At 38.3% G+C, this 18,076-nt stretch overlaps 1 protein-coding gene across 1 annotated transcript; it reads right to left on the minus strand.

Moving 5' to 3' along the window:
* Window positions 1-1,057: 1,057 nt before the first annotated feature.
* On the minus strand, window positions 1,058-13,750 carry LOC127642055 (CTD small phosphatase-like protein; the record flags this gene model as incomplete). Its single annotated transcript, XM_052124792.1, has 3 exons — window positions 13,161-13,750; window positions 1,678-1,835; window positions 1,058-1,090 (listed from the first exon to the last, which is right to left on the minus strand). Coding segments are annotated over exons 1-3 (267 nt in total), but the record flags the coding sequence as incomplete, so codon positions are not given.
* Between the last annotated feature and the right edge of the window lie 4,326 nt (window positions 13,751-18,076).

An 18,076-nucleotide genomic window follows, 5' to 3' on the forward strand; every position in this document is an offset into this window, starting at 1 on the left:
TCATTTAATGTTTTAAGTTCACTGTGTTTTTGTGTACATTGCATAGACATGCCATTGTGGACAATGAGGCTGGACAATGTAGTACAAAAATAATAAAGTCTTCTATTGAACTCGTATAAGCCATATCACTTTACCACCACTCTAACCTCTTAAATTTAAAATTGTAGTACAATTCAAACATTAATAACAGATGAAACACTTAAATTGTCATATTAAGGTCTACTGGTGATGGCTGAGGAGAGTCCCCTGTTCTTTATTTAAAAGTGCTGTGAGATCAGTGTGATAAAATTCATTCAATTATGTAAATAAGAGTGTTGTTTATCTTCAAAGCAAGTAATACTTCCATTTAAAATGTTTAATCATATAAATTAATATCAACATGAAAATAGCACGTTATGACTCCGGCTCCAGTCATGATCACACACAGTCGATGTCCAGGTTAAGCTCAAATTGGGAGATTCATTCGCCAGAAGAGCAGTGCCGAATCACGACTGACGTGACGTATTCTTCCGCAAACTGCTTCAACCACAGATGTCGCTAGAGAGCACAGTTACATAGTGCAGCTTTAATATCACTTAACACTCTTAAATTTAACAACAAATAATGCAATGCCGTGTTAAAAAGTAACTGTTCTGTTTTCATTTTGTTAAAATTCTACAAATTAATTTTATGTGACAGTATTTTTAATGATAAAATTTCATAAAATTTAAATCCAGAATTCAGAGAAAATAAAAGGGAAAACAGAATTTGGGAAAAAATTCAATTAATTTCATAGGGCCCCATGCATGCTGGACAAAATAGAGCTACAATCGCAATTTGGTCCAACCCCGTAAAAATCGTACTGGTACAATTTCAGATGGACTAAAGAATTTTAATAACATTTTAAAAAGACAAATTTTGTTTTAGTTTGATTGAAATAAAACTTTTCCAGTGCATGTGAACGTACTGACTGTCCAAAGATCTGCTTCAAAAGATATCAGTGTACAGTACAATGAAGGGATGCTCCATGTGGCATGCGAGAGCACAGACAGAGGGAGTGAAGAGGAGTCATACATACACTGGGGATAGGGATGACCTCAACCTGGTCACACTGGGACATGAGCGATGAAGACAAGAGGAAAGAAACAGAAGAAATGAGGTGCTGAACACAAGGCAAATGGACATTAATTCAGACAAATGTGATACAGTCTACACAAAGAAAGAGTGTTGTGATGAATTACATTCAAAGGAATAGTTAATCCAGAAATGACAATTCTGTAATTTACTGAGCCTCACTCTGTTCCAAACCCATATGACCTACTTTATTCCACGAACTACAAAAGGAGATGTTAGGCAGAATGACAATCTCAGTCACTATTCTCTTTCATTGGAAAAAAGATGCAATAAAAGTGAACAGTGACTGAGATTGTCATTCTGCCTAACATCTCCTTTTGTGTTTCATGGAAGTCAGTCAGTCAGTCATACAGGTTTGAAACCACAAAAGAGTAAATTATGACAGAAATTTCATTTTTGGGTGAACTATCCCTTTAACAGAGAGCTTGATTTCAACTAGATGCTAAAGCAGTGGTAGCAAACAGACACCAAAGACTCTTGATCAATAAGCACAGTTGATCCTGCTGTAATCGCTTTCCTGATAGAAGAGGAGTGCTGTTATGGGGCATGTTTGGCATGTCTCACCTTTGGTGGAGCTCCGTTTTCCTCCACAGGTGGGGGAAGAGGGCTGCTGTTGTTGGGGGTGGTGGGTGGCTCGGCATCGTAACTCCTCAGACAGCAGAACAATGAGCTGAAGATTCTGCGAGTCCTCTTCTTCTTCAGACTGCAGTTGGACAGCGAAACTAAAAAGAGAACAGAGAACATGTCAAACAAGTGTAAATACCCCCTTCATCTAATTCACATTTGACAGTTCCTACTATTTCATACCTTGTACAAAAGTAATGAAGGAATATTACAGTTCAATACAAGTTAATTTCAACTGACAAAATTTGTGGCATAATGTTGATTACCACAAATAATTATTTTAATTGCTTTAAAAAACAAAGCAAAAATTGAGGTTACAGTGAGGCACTTAATGGAAGTGAATGGGCCATTTCTTGGTGGGTTTCCATTGCAAGTTAAAACATGGGTATTATTTGAGCTGTAAGGTTGTTAAAAAATTATAGTTTTTAGAGTTGTTCACCACGATTACAGGGTCTGCAGTGTTAAGTCGTCATGGCAATGCAGCTGTAAAATTTCATTTAACTTTACACAGAAAAGGTTTGGAGGCCATTTTAACACACTAAAAATCGTTTTTTAAAGAAAAGGTGCATTATAGCTGAACTAAAAATGAACAGACTGGCCACATGCAGAGCAGCACGATAAGATGAACCGATTTAAAATGCTCTGATGGCTGTACCATCTACGGATGTTCGCGCCAAACTCCCACGAAAACACAAGCAAGGGTTTTTATAGTTTCACTTTAATTTTATTTACACATAGTGTAAATGACACGCAGGAGGAGACGCTTGCTTGCTCCATTACTCTCGAGATGATGGGTATAGAAATATATTTTCAAATGCACATAGAATTTAAAATGTTTTCCATCAAGCGAAATTAGGGCTTGTAGGTTTTATCTGAAAGCCTAAACATAAACGTGAGAGATTGAAGAATTTAGGACAGAAATACAGTATACATTATTACTATTGCATAATGTAATATAATTGGTGGTGTTGTAATATATAATGTAATACATATAAAATATTACTTTATGTAATTCTATCCCTGTGCCATAATTTTAAATGAAAAATTCAATATTTTTAAAGCCTTAAAAGTAATCATAGAGCCCCATTTTATTATATGATTGCAAATATAAATAATTTACTACTTAATGTGTAGGTATATCTGTCTTAAGCATATATACACTTTTTTATTTCTCCCCAATTTGGAATGCCCAATTCCCAATATGCTCTATGTCCTCGTGGTGGCATAGTGACTCACCTCAATCTGGGTGGCGGAGGACGAATCTCAGTTGCCTCTGAGACAATCCATGCATCTTATCACATTGCTTGAGCGCATTAACGGGGAGACATGGTTCGAGTGAAGGCTTCACGCTATTCTCCGTGGCATCCATGCACAACTCACCACGTGCCCCACCAAACATACCATATGTGAAACCACCCTAACATAATGAGCTCAAACGCGTCTGCCGCTGCTCTGATATCCGGCCCATTAAAATGACACTGTGTTGCACACCGGTCTATTATCGTAGCAGCACGATGCATGTAACAACAAAACTAACCGTGACGTACACGTCTTAGCTGCTTTGTAGGTGATTTTCTACGCCCCAGAGAAGAAAAAAAAGAAAAGAATAATAATAATTAAATTTTAAAACAAATCGGCCAAACAAGACATTTTTATGGCTGATGCCGATAATTAAATAACGTCATAATATCAGCTGATTTATTGCCCTCTGCGATATTCCGGTTGACCACTAATTTCCAGGTTTTCAATGACTATGGAAATCTGATAATCATGTTTTGATGCCTAAATCCACTTGAAGCACGTTAAATGTTGTATTGGAATTTTAGTCTAAACCAGCTGTCGAACGTCTGTGTAAAATAAGACACACAAAAAACAGAGAACACATTATAAATTGTATATACACTGTAGAAGTTAAATAAGGTATGCTGTAGGTGTTTTGTAATAGGAATATCTAAATAACATGAGGCTCGCTAGAAAAATTCTTTATTAAAATGTCTTATATTCGGTAATAAGGTTTTAGAAGACTCGGCGGTAGTGGTAATGTCCAAATGCCCTTTCAGGAAATGCCTTTCTCCAAGTGCAGGATGTTAATGTCAGATGGCATGTTTAATTAAAGGTCTGAACTATCTGAACTATTACGATTTATTATGGAAAGGCTACATAATGATCTGGGGTACTCTAAACCTGCACTGCACATAATGAGGGAACATCGAAGCCCCAAGCATTTCTCCTCTCCTCATTCACACAGACACTAATAATAATCGGTCTTCATTCCAGTGCCATGGCAAAGGCTTTTAATGTTAACACTGAGGTCAACAGCAAGAGAAGGCCCTTTAAAAATAGTGACAAGAAGGGAAAAAAAATGAAACTAGACCCCACTCACAAACCACACCCTTTCCTCTTTAGGCTCCTAAACCCCAGTCCCTGTGCTCATTGGCTGCTATCTCTTGCTCCATTTTAAGGGACAGAGTCTATTTTCCCTCGTTCCTGAAGCTTCAGTGACAAGTACAGATGCAGAGACAAGTAGGAGTGGGGGAATGTTTGAGGGAGAGAGGGAAGAGAGGAGAGGAGGGGCACAAAAAGACGAGGAGCAGCTTACGAAACAAACAACCTATGAGAGCCCCGCATTCCTCTCCCGCCCCTGTAATGTTCCTCATGTAGTCCAACAGTTGAACATCTCACACCTTGCACTTTAAATAATAAGAAAGTATGGCTGCAACATTTTTCTAAATAATTTAGAATAAAATCTAATGCCTTATTACAAAGCTCTATGAAATACTTGAGTCTAATTGTACAATCATTGCATTCAGCTGACTGTTGTCCCAAGCAGCCAATTTTCTATATATCCATTGATGCTTTCTTCCCGCATTAAAACTTGGGATGGTGTACAGTCAGGCAGTAATACTTAGGGGTGGGTAGAAATATAGATTTTCTGATGCATCGCAATCTTCATTTGAATGATCTCGATAGCGATTCTTAAATCCCAAGATCGAGCTTTTACTCTATACGCAATCACTCCACTACAATGGGAGGAGATCACTCACATAATTTCGCTATGCGACTAAAATGTATATTGGCGACTGTCTGGTAAACATTTACATTTCACTCACCAGTAATTGTGTCGTTTAGTGGTGAAGTATTCAGCAGCGAGATCCTTTCACTCTGTGTTGAGAGTAAAAGTTGTTCTGTGTAAAATGTGTCAAAGACGAGATCCACGAGACACACTTGTCATTGATTAATGTCTCTTAACACCTTTCGGTTCTCTTCAGTCAGTTGTTGATAAAATGCACAAAAAAAAAAATTATATTCTTTAATTCTCATCAATATGGCACAGATGAGATAAAGCCATTTGAATCCTCTCTTGTTAACATGCGCTCATCTACAGACTTTCTTTAAAGAAATGCCAGTTCTGTTAGAGACAGTACCACTTTTAGCACATTTTCAAGAAATCAATGTAAATACTTGTAAATAGTACAAATTATCAAATTAAACAAACATGTAACAAATAATATATGAAATATAATATCTTATTTATTGATTGAATACATGGATTTGTTCATTTTAAAAAGCCAAAATGTGACCAAAATAACTAAAAACTTATCACATATAATTACTGAAATTAATACATTTTTGTAATGTACCTAGTTAGAATGTCCCCTGTATAATTAACAGCATTAGCTTGGAGAGAATTTCTTTTATATGTAAGCAAAAGGGACATTATAAATGAAATGTTATTAGGGATGGGCACGAGTGCATGAGTATTAGATGTGTGATCGACATCAATTTTCGATCATGAAAACGATGAACGATAGTGATCATGCATGATGTCACTTCTCACTTAATTCGAAATTCAGTGACAACTACCTGACAACTAAACACAAAGGGAATCCCTTGTGATTGAGGGGTACATTTGATTGTCAGAGACGTCTCCTAGCAACCAAACTGATATAAGAAGCTGCAATGCTATTGTTACGATAAACAAAAGAGAGTGTAATTAAATGTTTTGAACACCTGTCTCTGCAAAATGTTTACTAAACACTTTTTATTATCATTTAATGTAAGAACTTTGACTCAATGAATATTATTAAATAAAAGTGAATGTTTGTCACTGACTGTAAACCTCCCAGCCCTGGGTGCCGAAATGTTTGTGTGACGTAACACACCTGCATTTCGACGAAATGGGAGTTGAAGATTTCTGCGTGAGTGTCCAAGTTAGAAAGACCGACATAATGTGTCATTCTGTTGCACTTTCCCCAGTTGAAAGGTGGAAATTCAGACTCTCCAAGTTGAATGGAACGCTTCATGACAGCAACAACAATACAGAGTATTGTGGCTTTCCCTACAGCAGCGAACATTTGGGGAGACACACACTCCTAGCCAGTTGCCGCAGTCACCTTTGTCTTGCTCACTGTCTAGCATGATTTTCAATTAAGCAGCTTGGCTTCGGTCAAGAATATGGGTGGAGTTGAGGTGTCAGGAACCATGTAAAGCATCCTGGTTTGGGGTTTATAAAAACTTTGCATTAGGGCTGGGCGATATGGCCAAAATTGTTATCATGATAATCTTTTTCATGTTGTTTGATATTGATATTTATCATAATAAACATTTACATATTGCACTCTATTTTTTTATTTTTTTACCCAAAGTTGACAGAAGAAAAAATTCACTCTACAAAATGTACTGCACAGGGGGTCCAGAGACAGCCAAAGCAGTGGGGTCTGCGGGATATTTTACCAAAATATTTAATAGTTTATCAATTGAAAATGAATGTTAAAAGATCATCTGTTTGTTCTGAAGCATAGTGACAGCAGTCCAGTATTTGTTGGAATATTTTTACATTAAAATGAAATATTTTTTATATTTCTTTAGATTCAGATACCCAAGTATGGGGCATAGAAGCCCTTGTAACTGTGGAATGATGCTGAATGTGGGTTCAGGGGTGTCCCGAGAGAAAATTTTGAAAATTAAAAAAAATCAAAAAAACATTTGTATATTTTCATTGAAGTGAGAGACTAGTCTACCAACTAGTAATTTTAGTCTTTCCTTTTAATCCATTCCAGACATCTAAATAATTTTCACAAAATTAGAACAGAAATGTATTTGTTTAGTATTAAAGGCTCGTAACATGCTGATTAATAAAGATACATGTAGAAGGGAAAAACGTTATGGTCTAAAAGGTGCTTTGAAACCACGTTAACTTGTGCGGCACCTCGTGTCACATGCAGGGAAAAGAGGTAACGCATGCGGAGCGGGACAGAGCATAAATTATTTTTCAATGTTTTTTGCTAGAGAACACTATTCAAGATTACAGCGCAGAAAGATCAGAGCGGTTGTCCACATCACTGTTGTTCTGTCGCGCTCTTCACTAAAGATGATGAGAGGGCGCAACCGTTGTCAAAGTCTTGCGGTTCGGATGGAATCAATCCGGTGTCTGACATAACCTAATTGTTAGCAAGGCAGCTAGCATTAGCAAGCTCATCTAGTCTGACCCTATGTTACCACTGGCACGTTGTGAGCAAAGCTGAGTTTTTTCAATTAATTACTATGAAAGCAGAGCATCATGCTCGCAAGGTGGATCATAGGATTGGCAGCGGTGCGGAGCAAGCTCTGTCCTAGTGTTGTGAGTGCCTTTGAGCGGATTTCGTCCGCTCCAGTGGAAACGCAGCCTGAGAAAGCCGAACTGCTTGTTTTAGCCACACGCAGTAAATATCAATTTCCTCAAAAGCTTTTCATGGATTTTCTTTATCATGATAAATATCGATAACGTTTTATCACCCAGCCCTACTTTGCATCCATATTCTACACTGATCTTGATGACAAAGTCAACTAGAGTAGCCCGTCAAAATGAGTCACTTTGCGATGCCAAAATAGAGAACTGCACACAAAACAAGAAAGGCTTAATCCGTTTATGTTTACAGGTATGTTGATCTTTGCTTGTGTCTTTTTCTATCCGTTTATTTACAAATATAAGCACCCAAAATTAAAACAAAAGCAACAAATTTGCAATTAGTTGTAAAATAACCTATTTCCATAGGAATTTCTGTGTATATCAATTTGACTGTTTAGCACTCAGTTTAGCAACTCAGCAATGTCCAGACACTCTTGGTCCTCATCTTCTTAAAGGGTTTATTACATAAGGAATAAATGTTTCCTTTTTGAACAGAACTCAAAACCGACCTCAGTACAAAGAGAGCATTTATTTAAAGCTGCAAAAAAGGCTTGTTTGGGTTTTCCCTAATTTGTGACGTCACAAGGATGAATAAATACATCAGCACGTGATTTTTTAATTATCGCACCAAGAAAGATGAACAGGAGAGAACAAGACAGACTGGTCTAATATTCCTGCACACAGGACTTAAACAGGACACATACTTGTCACCATCAGGAGCATTTTTAAATACTTTTTTCCATAAACATGCAATAGACGAACTGTCATGACTGTTATCATGCATCTCACGTTGCTTTTAACGGGGTCATGATTAATCTGCTCTCTCTGTTTGCCATCTCACTGCTCACCGCAACTGGGAGGGCTACAAAAGCGATATGTGCGTGCATCATCTTTCACCGTACATTGGATTATGTTTGTGTGTCAAAAAAAAAACATATCTGTTTAACTGTGGATTGTATTATAGGTTTTCAGCACATTCAGCATTTATTTGTGTGTGCTCGGCTCACATCAGCCTATATTATATTTTCTTTTGGCTCATATCAGTGCAGATTGCATGTAAACCAGTCGCAACAGGAGTCAGGCATTTCAAAGGAACAGTGACTGAAACATGTGGCAATTAAAAACACTATTGGACAGAGGCTATTAAGCAGAGATGGGGCAATTCTATTAAAATGAATAGGAGTAATTGGAACACCCAACAGTCAATGGATGTAGAAAAGAAATCCCGCCTTAGAGTTAGAAGAGCCAATCACCTTCTAAATACAGACCTCACCTGTCAATCAACTTGAGAACATGCATGTGCATTAGCTATACAAGCCAAAGATAAGTTGTTTTAGCCTAATCTGAGGGAAAGATGCAGTTTATGATTCCAGTGTTGTCAGATTTTACTGCTGATTTGAAATATGTTCTTTGATCATAATCTTGACCAACCGTTTAAGAGATTTTGGCATTTCCCCATTCAAACAGATAGGAGCTGCACTTCCATGACTGGAAATTGCTTCCCGAGAGCATTCCAAAGATGGTGGCCAGTGGACTGAATTGGTAAATAGACTTTGATCGGACCCAACAGGAAAATCTAAGTAAACAATTCCATTAATGAATGTTTCATGTCATGACTGTTTGATATTTAAAGCTTGTGGTGCTGCTGTACTTGAGTAAACAGTCTGATATAAATCGCATGGTATTGGGGGTATGTTGTGTGTAAACCCTGAAATTTAGTTTTTTCTTTATGTGGAGCTGGTTCATTCTCTTCTGACTGAGTTTCAAATATAGAGTATATGGCTATACAATGTTAGCAAATCAGAACAGTGGGTGTTTACTTAACAGATTAAAGGAGACACTGAGGCCTATACCGAGCATGTCAGACATAGGGCGGAAAATTATCATATGGCTGTTTTGGTGCAAAAAAACTTTGTTATAAGTGGACCTCAGGATAAACAATACAATATTTAAAATAAAAAAAGAGAGTATGTCATGACCCCTTTAAAACACAATGAATTAGAGAGACTTTCACTTTGTGGGCAGAATGGGAAAAAAGAAACCTAACAGGCAACAGGCCTGCGAGATTTATCACTTCATTTATCAGATAAAGGATATATCAATCTGAGCTCAAGTCACAAGCAACAGCTCAAGTTTTAGCTGCCTTTAAAAATCTTCTGATACTATTAATCTAATTAATCCAAACTGGCTTAATATCAATTATTCAAATGCTGCATCTTGTAAAGACATTAGTCACTTTTCCACAATCGGGACACTGCGAGCCAGGGCTATCAACTGGCCAGCCAGGGCCAATAGCCTTAGACCTCGAGCCGAAAATCAATTTGCGTTCCCACCATCAGACCAATTTCCCCACAGCGTTGCTCTAAAACCCGCCTTTAATACACTGCCCTGGTGCCAATGCCACACCCCCCACCCATTTCATAAGCAAGAGGGAAGCTCAAGCTGAGGTATCATGTTATCTTGAATATTGAGTTTATATAATTTTTAAACATTATCTAGCTAGCAAGATAAGTTAGCATTGACAACTCACCAACTGGAACTGACATGGTGTCCCGAGTGGTCTCTCCATTAACAGTGGGACGATATCCTAACACACCATCCACGTTCTCAAAACATGGAAAGTTCTTTCTCTGGGCACCACTTCGTCCCTTGTGCGTTTTAACGGATTTGTAACATTTCCACAATTTTGTTAACTTGGCAAGTTCTGCAAAACTCTGCCTTTGACGTGGTCCCCACCTCAATCCCCAGTTGGCCCAAAGGTAATCAGGGGCCAAAAGCCATTGGCCCCAAGGAGGCACAATGAAGCCCCGGAAGTGACAGTGGGAACACAACTGGCGCGCACTGGCAAGCCCTCATTTGGCCCAACAGTGGAAACATGACTACTGAAGGAACCCTGGACAAGTGATGGATGAGATCATGATATGCTCTAGCAGTTTTGGGGCACAAAGGCATTTAAAATGTTGCCTAATAGATCATATACAGCAAAAGGACCCTTTTTGAGGATTTAGGCCTAACTTTATTCTGTGCTTTTCTGAGGGCAACTGTTTAAAGGAAGAGTTCACCCAAAAATGAAAATTCTCTCATCATTTATTCACCCTCATGCCATCCCAGATGTGTATGACTTTCTTTCTTTTTAGAAGAATATCTTAGCTCTGTAGGTCCCTACAATGCAAGTGAATGGTGACCAAAACGTTAAAGTTCCAAAAAGCACATAAAGGCAGCACAAAAATAATCCATGTGACTCCAGTGTTTCAATCCCTTCTGAAGCGATCCAAAAAGTTTTGGGGGAGAACAGACCAAAATATAAAACTCATTTTTTACAATTAATCTTGACATAAGCAGTCTCCTAAGCAATCAAGATTTCAATCCAGATTACACTTTCTACAACTATCTAACGCTCTGGGCATGCATCACGAATCTTACAGATTACTTTTATGATGCCTTCATTGTGCCTTTGAGTTTCAAGGTTTTCTTCCCCACAGCCAACATACTCTTCTGAAAATCTTGCAGAAGAAAGAAAATCATACACATCTGGGATGGCATGGGGTGAATAAATTAGAGTTTTTATTTTTGGGTGAACTATTTCTATTAAGCTTCTCAACTCCTTTGAACCTAAGGTCAAAGGTTAAGCCCTGGAAGTGCTCCATCCAAATGCATGTCACTGAGCCGGACATCCTTAACCGAGTAGCCAGAGGCCATTCTGGAAAAACTGCAATCCTGTATATTTCTGCATTAGGGGTATACACTCTGAGCCATCATTGCTGGATGTAACATTAAGTTAAATGTCTCACAAAATAAACAATAATTTGTGCAGATAATAATTAATCAACCACCTGACAATGTAAAGCCATTTTTGACCTGACTGCTGAGTAAAGAATGTAAGCAACTTAATACCACACCAACCTAACTACTGCTGCTGCTGACTTGACTGAAATTAGTAGAAGGAGGAAAAAAACAGTACACACTTAGTCCTGCAACCATGGATAGCATGTCCACGTTAGCAATCGCATTTACTCCAAAAATACTGAATCAAACCAATTGTACATAAAGTACATAGTGAATAAGACATTTACTTATAGCACACATGAAGTGCTTTTACTTTGAAGTTACACCAGAGATTATTTAGCAGAGACAGGCCACTTGTGTTAAAATGAATGGGAGCGGCCAACTGCAGCCAATGGTCAACAGATGTTGATAGGAATTCCAGCCTTACAGGTAAAAAAGCCAAATCACCTTTCAGATACAGACAAAAGCAGGAAAATTGCATTATTTTTGCCAATTCTGAACTACAGAAGCACATTAATGATACCAGTGTTGTCAGATTTTACTGCTGATTTGAAATATTTCCTTTGATCGTAATCTTGACCAACCGTTTTGGAGATTTCAGTCTTTCACCATTAAAGTAGATAGGAGTTGCTCTGTCATGACTGGAAATAGCCTCCCGAGAGCATTACAAACATGGCCGACAGCGGACCGACTTGCTAGATAGACTTTTGTTGCACTCACTCACTCGTGCGGATCCAGCGAGCAGCAGCAATCTCCTGACAGTTTAAACAGCCTGGATCGCCTACTTGGATTGTGATCACAGAACATCATGATTTGTGAATCAGAGGAACTTTTGATCCTGATATTTTTTATTCTGGCTGATAGAATACATGCTTCAAGGAAGATATTAGATTAGCATTTGACAGAATGAAGGTTTATGAATTACATCCGTTTAAACAAGATATATGCATATTTGCAAACAATATATAATATAAGTTTCATTGATAATGAAGTTAAAAGTGACAGGGAACTGCTGAGGAGAGGCTGATGGAGTACATGCTTTAGAGGTAAATAAATGACCACTCCACAGGATGCTTGATCTGCTGAAGTTTTGTGAGGTTGGTTTATTGCATCTGTTTAAACGAGATATGTGTATTAGCAAATGGTATGATATTAGTTTTATTGATATTTGCCATTTTATCATTAGACAAGGCAGTTAAAAGTTACAGGGAACTGTTGAGGAGAGAGATGCAGAATAAAACAGACTAGAACTTTAACATTATGAGCTCAAACGCATCTGCCGTGGCTCTGATATGCAGACCGTTTAAATGACATGGTGATGCACACCGATCTATTATTGTAGTGACACATGGCATATAACAACAAAACGAACCATGACTGGTCGTTTACAAGTCTCAGTCGTTTCACATGCAAGCAGGAGATATCCGGCACCCTCAAGAAAGAAAAAAATCGGCCAAACGGGAAAATGCATCGGCCGATCAATCGGCATCGGCGATATATATCGATCACTAGATATTTCACCCCCACTGGTTTTCAAAGCTATTCAAACAGAGCAAAAAATTTAATAGGTACATTTTAAAGAATTGCAATTGCCATGTTCATAGCACTGCTGCAATTCTGACAGAAAAAGAAACACGTTTATGTTGGTCTCCGTCAGAATTCTGCGTGACACAAGCACTGAAGCAGCCCAAACTTTCAGGCAATTCTAGTTCACATTCCGAACTTAAAACGGTTGCTTTTTAAAAGTACGCACTCTCAAATTCTCTCTTGTGTCTTTAAAAAAGACACACGGTGATATAAAAGCATGAAACAAACTACAAACCCGTCCATATCTTTACTTTTGTTGATACAATTCCAGAAATGTTTCTCGTCCGCAGGCTCGCAGCACGCTCGTTTAAAATGGTGGGTAAAGCTCAGGCTAACAATACGCGCCACAGCGAGCAACTTAAACACCAAACACACCTCTCACCTTTCTCAGCATTTGACGAGAGTATCTCCTCCTCCTTGGGGTTCGTAACCTGCGTTATTATGGACGTGTTGTCCATGGAAACGAAATGTTAGCTCCCTTTCCCAGCGAGTTCTGGCCGTGTCCGTGTTTGAGATTGTGCTAAAAGCTAGTCAAGTCGAGTTAATGGCAGATCTCCAAGCAGACTGCTGTCGCTCGGGCTAGCGTGGGTGAACGGACTGCACCCGAACACTAATCTTTGCGTTTTGTTGCATTAAAATATGCGTCGCGGATGCACATTTGATCAATTAGCACACAGTGATGCGCATAACAAAAATTAATTTCGCCTGCGCCGAACGGCTTACAAGTCGGAGTCTGGATTGCTAAAATCAGATAGCTTTAGCGAGCTGACCATGAAACCTGCAAATGTAGACCTAATAAATACCCCTCGCAACGTATCAACGATTGCATTTAAACTCCCGAAGCTAGCGAGGAGAAACCCGACATCGGCACACTTAACCGATCGTTAAAAATAGCCTCTTCATTTTTCCCCGTGTTTTCTGATCTCTGCTTCCAATATGGAGACGGCGAGTGTTTGATATTCACGAGATCGAGATGAGGAACAGCAGGAGGAGGTATTTTTCTGGGAACCCCCTCCCTCGTATTAAAAATGAAAGCACGGCTGAGACACACGCAGTCCACCAATGACAGGAGTCCGCACGAAGCTGACTGAGTCATCAACATTTTAGGCATTTGACTGTTGGAGTTGAGATATTTAAGCGAGTAACAAGTCCAAATAAAATGCACATTTGGTCTAGTTAATAGTTTCCAATTATGCTTCGTCGTAGGCATATTGAAAAGAAACCAACCCAAAACACACTAGTGTGAGGGTTAGCCCATTTATGTTGCAGATTCTTGGAAAAAGGTCACAATATTGATTCTTTCTTCATGAACTTCTTTGCTGTTGTTGAATCTGTATAACTGTGGATCGAACTGCTTCCATAGCCTATAGATGCGAATAAATTATGTTATTTTCTTTGAAGAGTTTGGGCATCACTCTGTAAAATCCTGTAAAAGGCTAATTTGCCAGTTTGTGTCTTGAGTAGTCTTTCACAAGGGTTTCAAACACAAAATATCGTACATGGTTGAAGGAATATTCTGAGTTTAATACAAGATAAGATCGAAAGCATTTGTGGGATAGGGCTATTGTTGATTCCAGCAATAAATAGGCTAATTTCAACTCGTCCGACCTTTTCTTTAAAAAAGCACAAATTGAGGCTTCAGTGAGGCACTTACAATGGAAGTGAAAGGGGCCAAATTTTTAGAGGGTTTTATTGGCAGAAATGTGAAGCTGATAATTTTACATTAATTATTCTGTTAAAACTCATGTATTATTTGAGCTGTACAGTCGTTTTAGGATTCATGGCGTTAACCCGTGCTATATCTTTACACAGAAAAGGTTGGTAAGGGGTTAACATGCATATTGTTTATGTCTTGTGGCAATACTTTTGAAACAGTTAGTATTTTAACATTTAGGATTTGGCCCCCATTCACTTTCATTGTAAGCGCCTCACTGGAACCCAGATATTTCCTTTAAAAAAAAAAAAAAAAAAGGAGGGACAAATTAAAATATTTTTTTTGTGGCGATAAATGTTATGTCACAAATGCTGTCGATTGAGCGTAACTTTTATTGAGCCCGGAATATTCCTTTAAGGGATTTTCAGAGCATGTCTCCATCTGCTGTTCAAATATTTTGTTGCACGTTCATTAAATTTCGCTGACATCTTATTTCATTACTTACTTTTTTTCTTACAGAATTTCTTATTGTTACTCGTTATGTTAAAACAAATAAACTATTACAACTATCAAAAAATGTTTCTAGAAATTTAAGTTGTGACAGACCAAAAAAACTTTGAGTAATTAATTTTTTTAAATATTTAAGTGTAGGCCTACATTGATAAACTTGTAGGGTACACACATACACACACGTTATTTTATCATAGAGGGGGCTTTCCTATTGTTTTGATACTGTGTTAATTATACACTCACCTAAAGGATTATTAGGAACACCTGTTCAATTTCTCATTAATGCAATTATCTAATCAACCAATCACATGGCAGTTGTTTCAATGCATTTAGGGGTGTGGTCCTGGTCAAGACAATCTCCTGAACTCCAAACTGAATGTCAGAATGGGAAAGAAAGGTGATTTAAGCTATTTTGAGTGTGGCATGGTTGTTGGTGCCAGACGGGCTGGTCTGAGTATTTCACAATCTGCTCAGTTACTGGGATTTTCACGCACAACCATTTCTAGGGTTTACAAAGAATGGTATGAAAAGGGAAAAACATCCAGTATGCGGCAGTCCTGTGGGCGAAAATGCCTTGTTGATGCTAGAGGTCAGAGGAGAATGGGCTGACTGATTCAAGCTGATAGAAGAGCAACTTTGCCTGAAATAACCACTCGTTACAACCGAGGTATGCAGCAAAGCATTTGTGAAGCCACAACACGCACAACCTTGAGGCGGATGGGCTACAACAGCAGAAGACCCCACCGGGTACCACTCATCTCCACTACAAATAGGAAAAAGAGGCTACAATTTGCAAGGTCTCACCAAAATTGGACAGTTGAAGACTGGAAAAATGTTGCCTGGTCTGATGAGTCTCGATTTCTGTTGAGACATTCAGATGGTAGAGTCAGAATTTGGCGTAAACAGAATGAGAACATGGATCCATCATGCCTTGTTACCACTGTGCAGGCTGGTGGTGGTGGTGTAATGTGTGGGGATGTTTTCTTGGCACACTTTAGGCCCCTTAGTGCCAATTGGGCATCGTTTAAATGCCACGGCCTACCTGAGCATTGTTTCTGACCATGTCCATCCCTTTATGGCCACCATGTACCCATCCTCTGATGGCTACTTCCAGCAGGATAATGCACCATGTCACAAAGCTCGAATCATTTCAAATTGGTTTCTTGAACATGACAATGAGTTCACTGTACTAAAATGGCCCCCACAGTCACCAGATCTCAACCCAATAGAGCATCTTTGGGATGTGGTGGAACGGGAGCTTCGTGCCCTGGATGTGCATCCCACAAATCTCCATCAACTGCAAGATGCTATCCTATCAATATGGGCCAACATTTCTAAAGAATGCTTTCAGCACCTTGTTGAATCAATGCCACGTAGAATTAAGGCAGTTCTGAAGGCGAAAGTGGGTCAAACACAGTATTAGTATGGTGTTCCTAATAATCCTTTAGGTGAGTGTATATATCCTTAAACCCAGATCTAAATGTAACACTCACTCAAACCTTTTAGCCTTTTTTGATTTTCATTAAAGACATTATTTAGTATGTTTATTGAGACCAGCTGGTCCCCATGTTGGTGATCTCAGGCCTAACCATCCTTGTTGTGTTGACATTTGGTCCACAGAATGTTCGCAATACCTGACCAACACACACACACACACACACACACATCCCAGACTTTTTTCAGCTGTATATATGTTCAATTTATATTTTTGAGTGGTGAAATCTATACCGTATCTATATCAAATTGTAGGGCTGTATCAATAATTTAATCAGAGCAAATTGCAACACATTGTAAATAGTGGCAACTCTGTAAAAATAAAAAATCTTAAAAATGAAGTGTTCATGCTGCCATAACATTTTAAATTGTGTCAACTTAAAGAGGGAAAGTTGTTTAAACAACAAAAAGTTAACTTAAATCAATATAAAAGCTTAATGTTTTTCTAAGTAAATTTGACTTCAACTCAGTTCTAATCCAATTCAATTTGAATTTAGAAGATCAATACTTTCATAATTTATTATTATTGAGAACCACAGAGGAAGTAAGGGTTATCCCATTGTCAGAAGTAAAATAAACTGACAGTTGATGGTGACTGGGCCAGTTGATGATAAATTACAACAATGGTGTCAATAATCAAACACATCATTGAGTAAAAAAAATTGGTTTTGAAATATTACTACATGAGAAATAACGGAAAGTGACAACAAACACAAAAAACAACAGCATAAATAAAAACTGCAGAAAGTAAAAAAAAAAAGACTGTGACACTACAATTTGCATAATTTATTCATAGTGCATGTTGTGAGCGTGAGTGGGTGGTTCTCTTGACTTGTATTTTTTTATTTCAGCTGAATAGTTTTCAAGTTCAATAGCTTTATCACAGTTTCATCCAAAAATGGATAATTGAGTTATCTCAGCAAGATCAATCCAGGGCGGGAATTCGAACTCACGTTTAAATTTATGATAACTAAAAGTTAAGATATATATATATATATATATATATATATATATATATATATATATATATATACAGTGAGGAAAATAAGTATTTGAACACCCTGCTATTTTGCAAGTTCTCCCACTTGGAAATCATGGAGGGGTCTGAAATTGTCATCGTAGTGACAATTTCTAAAAAATAAGTATTTGAACACCTGTCTATCAGCTAGAATTCTGACCCTCAAAGACCTGTTAGTCTGCCTTTAAAATGTCCACCTCCACTCCATTTATTATCCTAAATTAGATGCACCTGTTTGAGGTCGTTAGCTGCATAAAGACACCTGTCCACCCCATACAATCAGTAAGAATCCAACTACTAACATGGCCAAGACCAAAGAGCTGTCCAAAGACACTAGAGACAAAATTGTACACCTCCAGAAGGCTGGAAAGGGCTACGAGGAAATTGCCAAGCAGCTTGGTGAAAAAAGGTCCACTGTTGGAGCAATCATTAGAAAATGGAAGGAGCTAAACATGACTGTCAATCTCCCTCGGACTGGGGCTCCATGCAAGATCTCACCTCGTGGGGTCTCAATGATCCTAAGAAAGGTGAGAAATCAGCCCAGAACTACATGGGAGGAGCTGGTCAATGACCTGAAAAGAGCTGGGACCACCGTTTCCAAGGTTACTGTTGGTAATACACT

The sequence above is a fragment of the Xyrauchen texanus genome, unplaced genomic scaffold (assembly GCF_025860055.1).
Source record: "Xyrauchen texanus isolate HMW12.3.18 unplaced genomic scaffold, RBS_HiC_50CHRs HiC_scaffold_330, whole genome shotgun sequence".
Classification (NCBI taxonomy): domain Eukaryota; kingdom Metazoa; phylum Chordata; class Actinopteri; order Cypriniformes; family Catostomidae; genus Xyrauchen; species Xyrauchen texanus.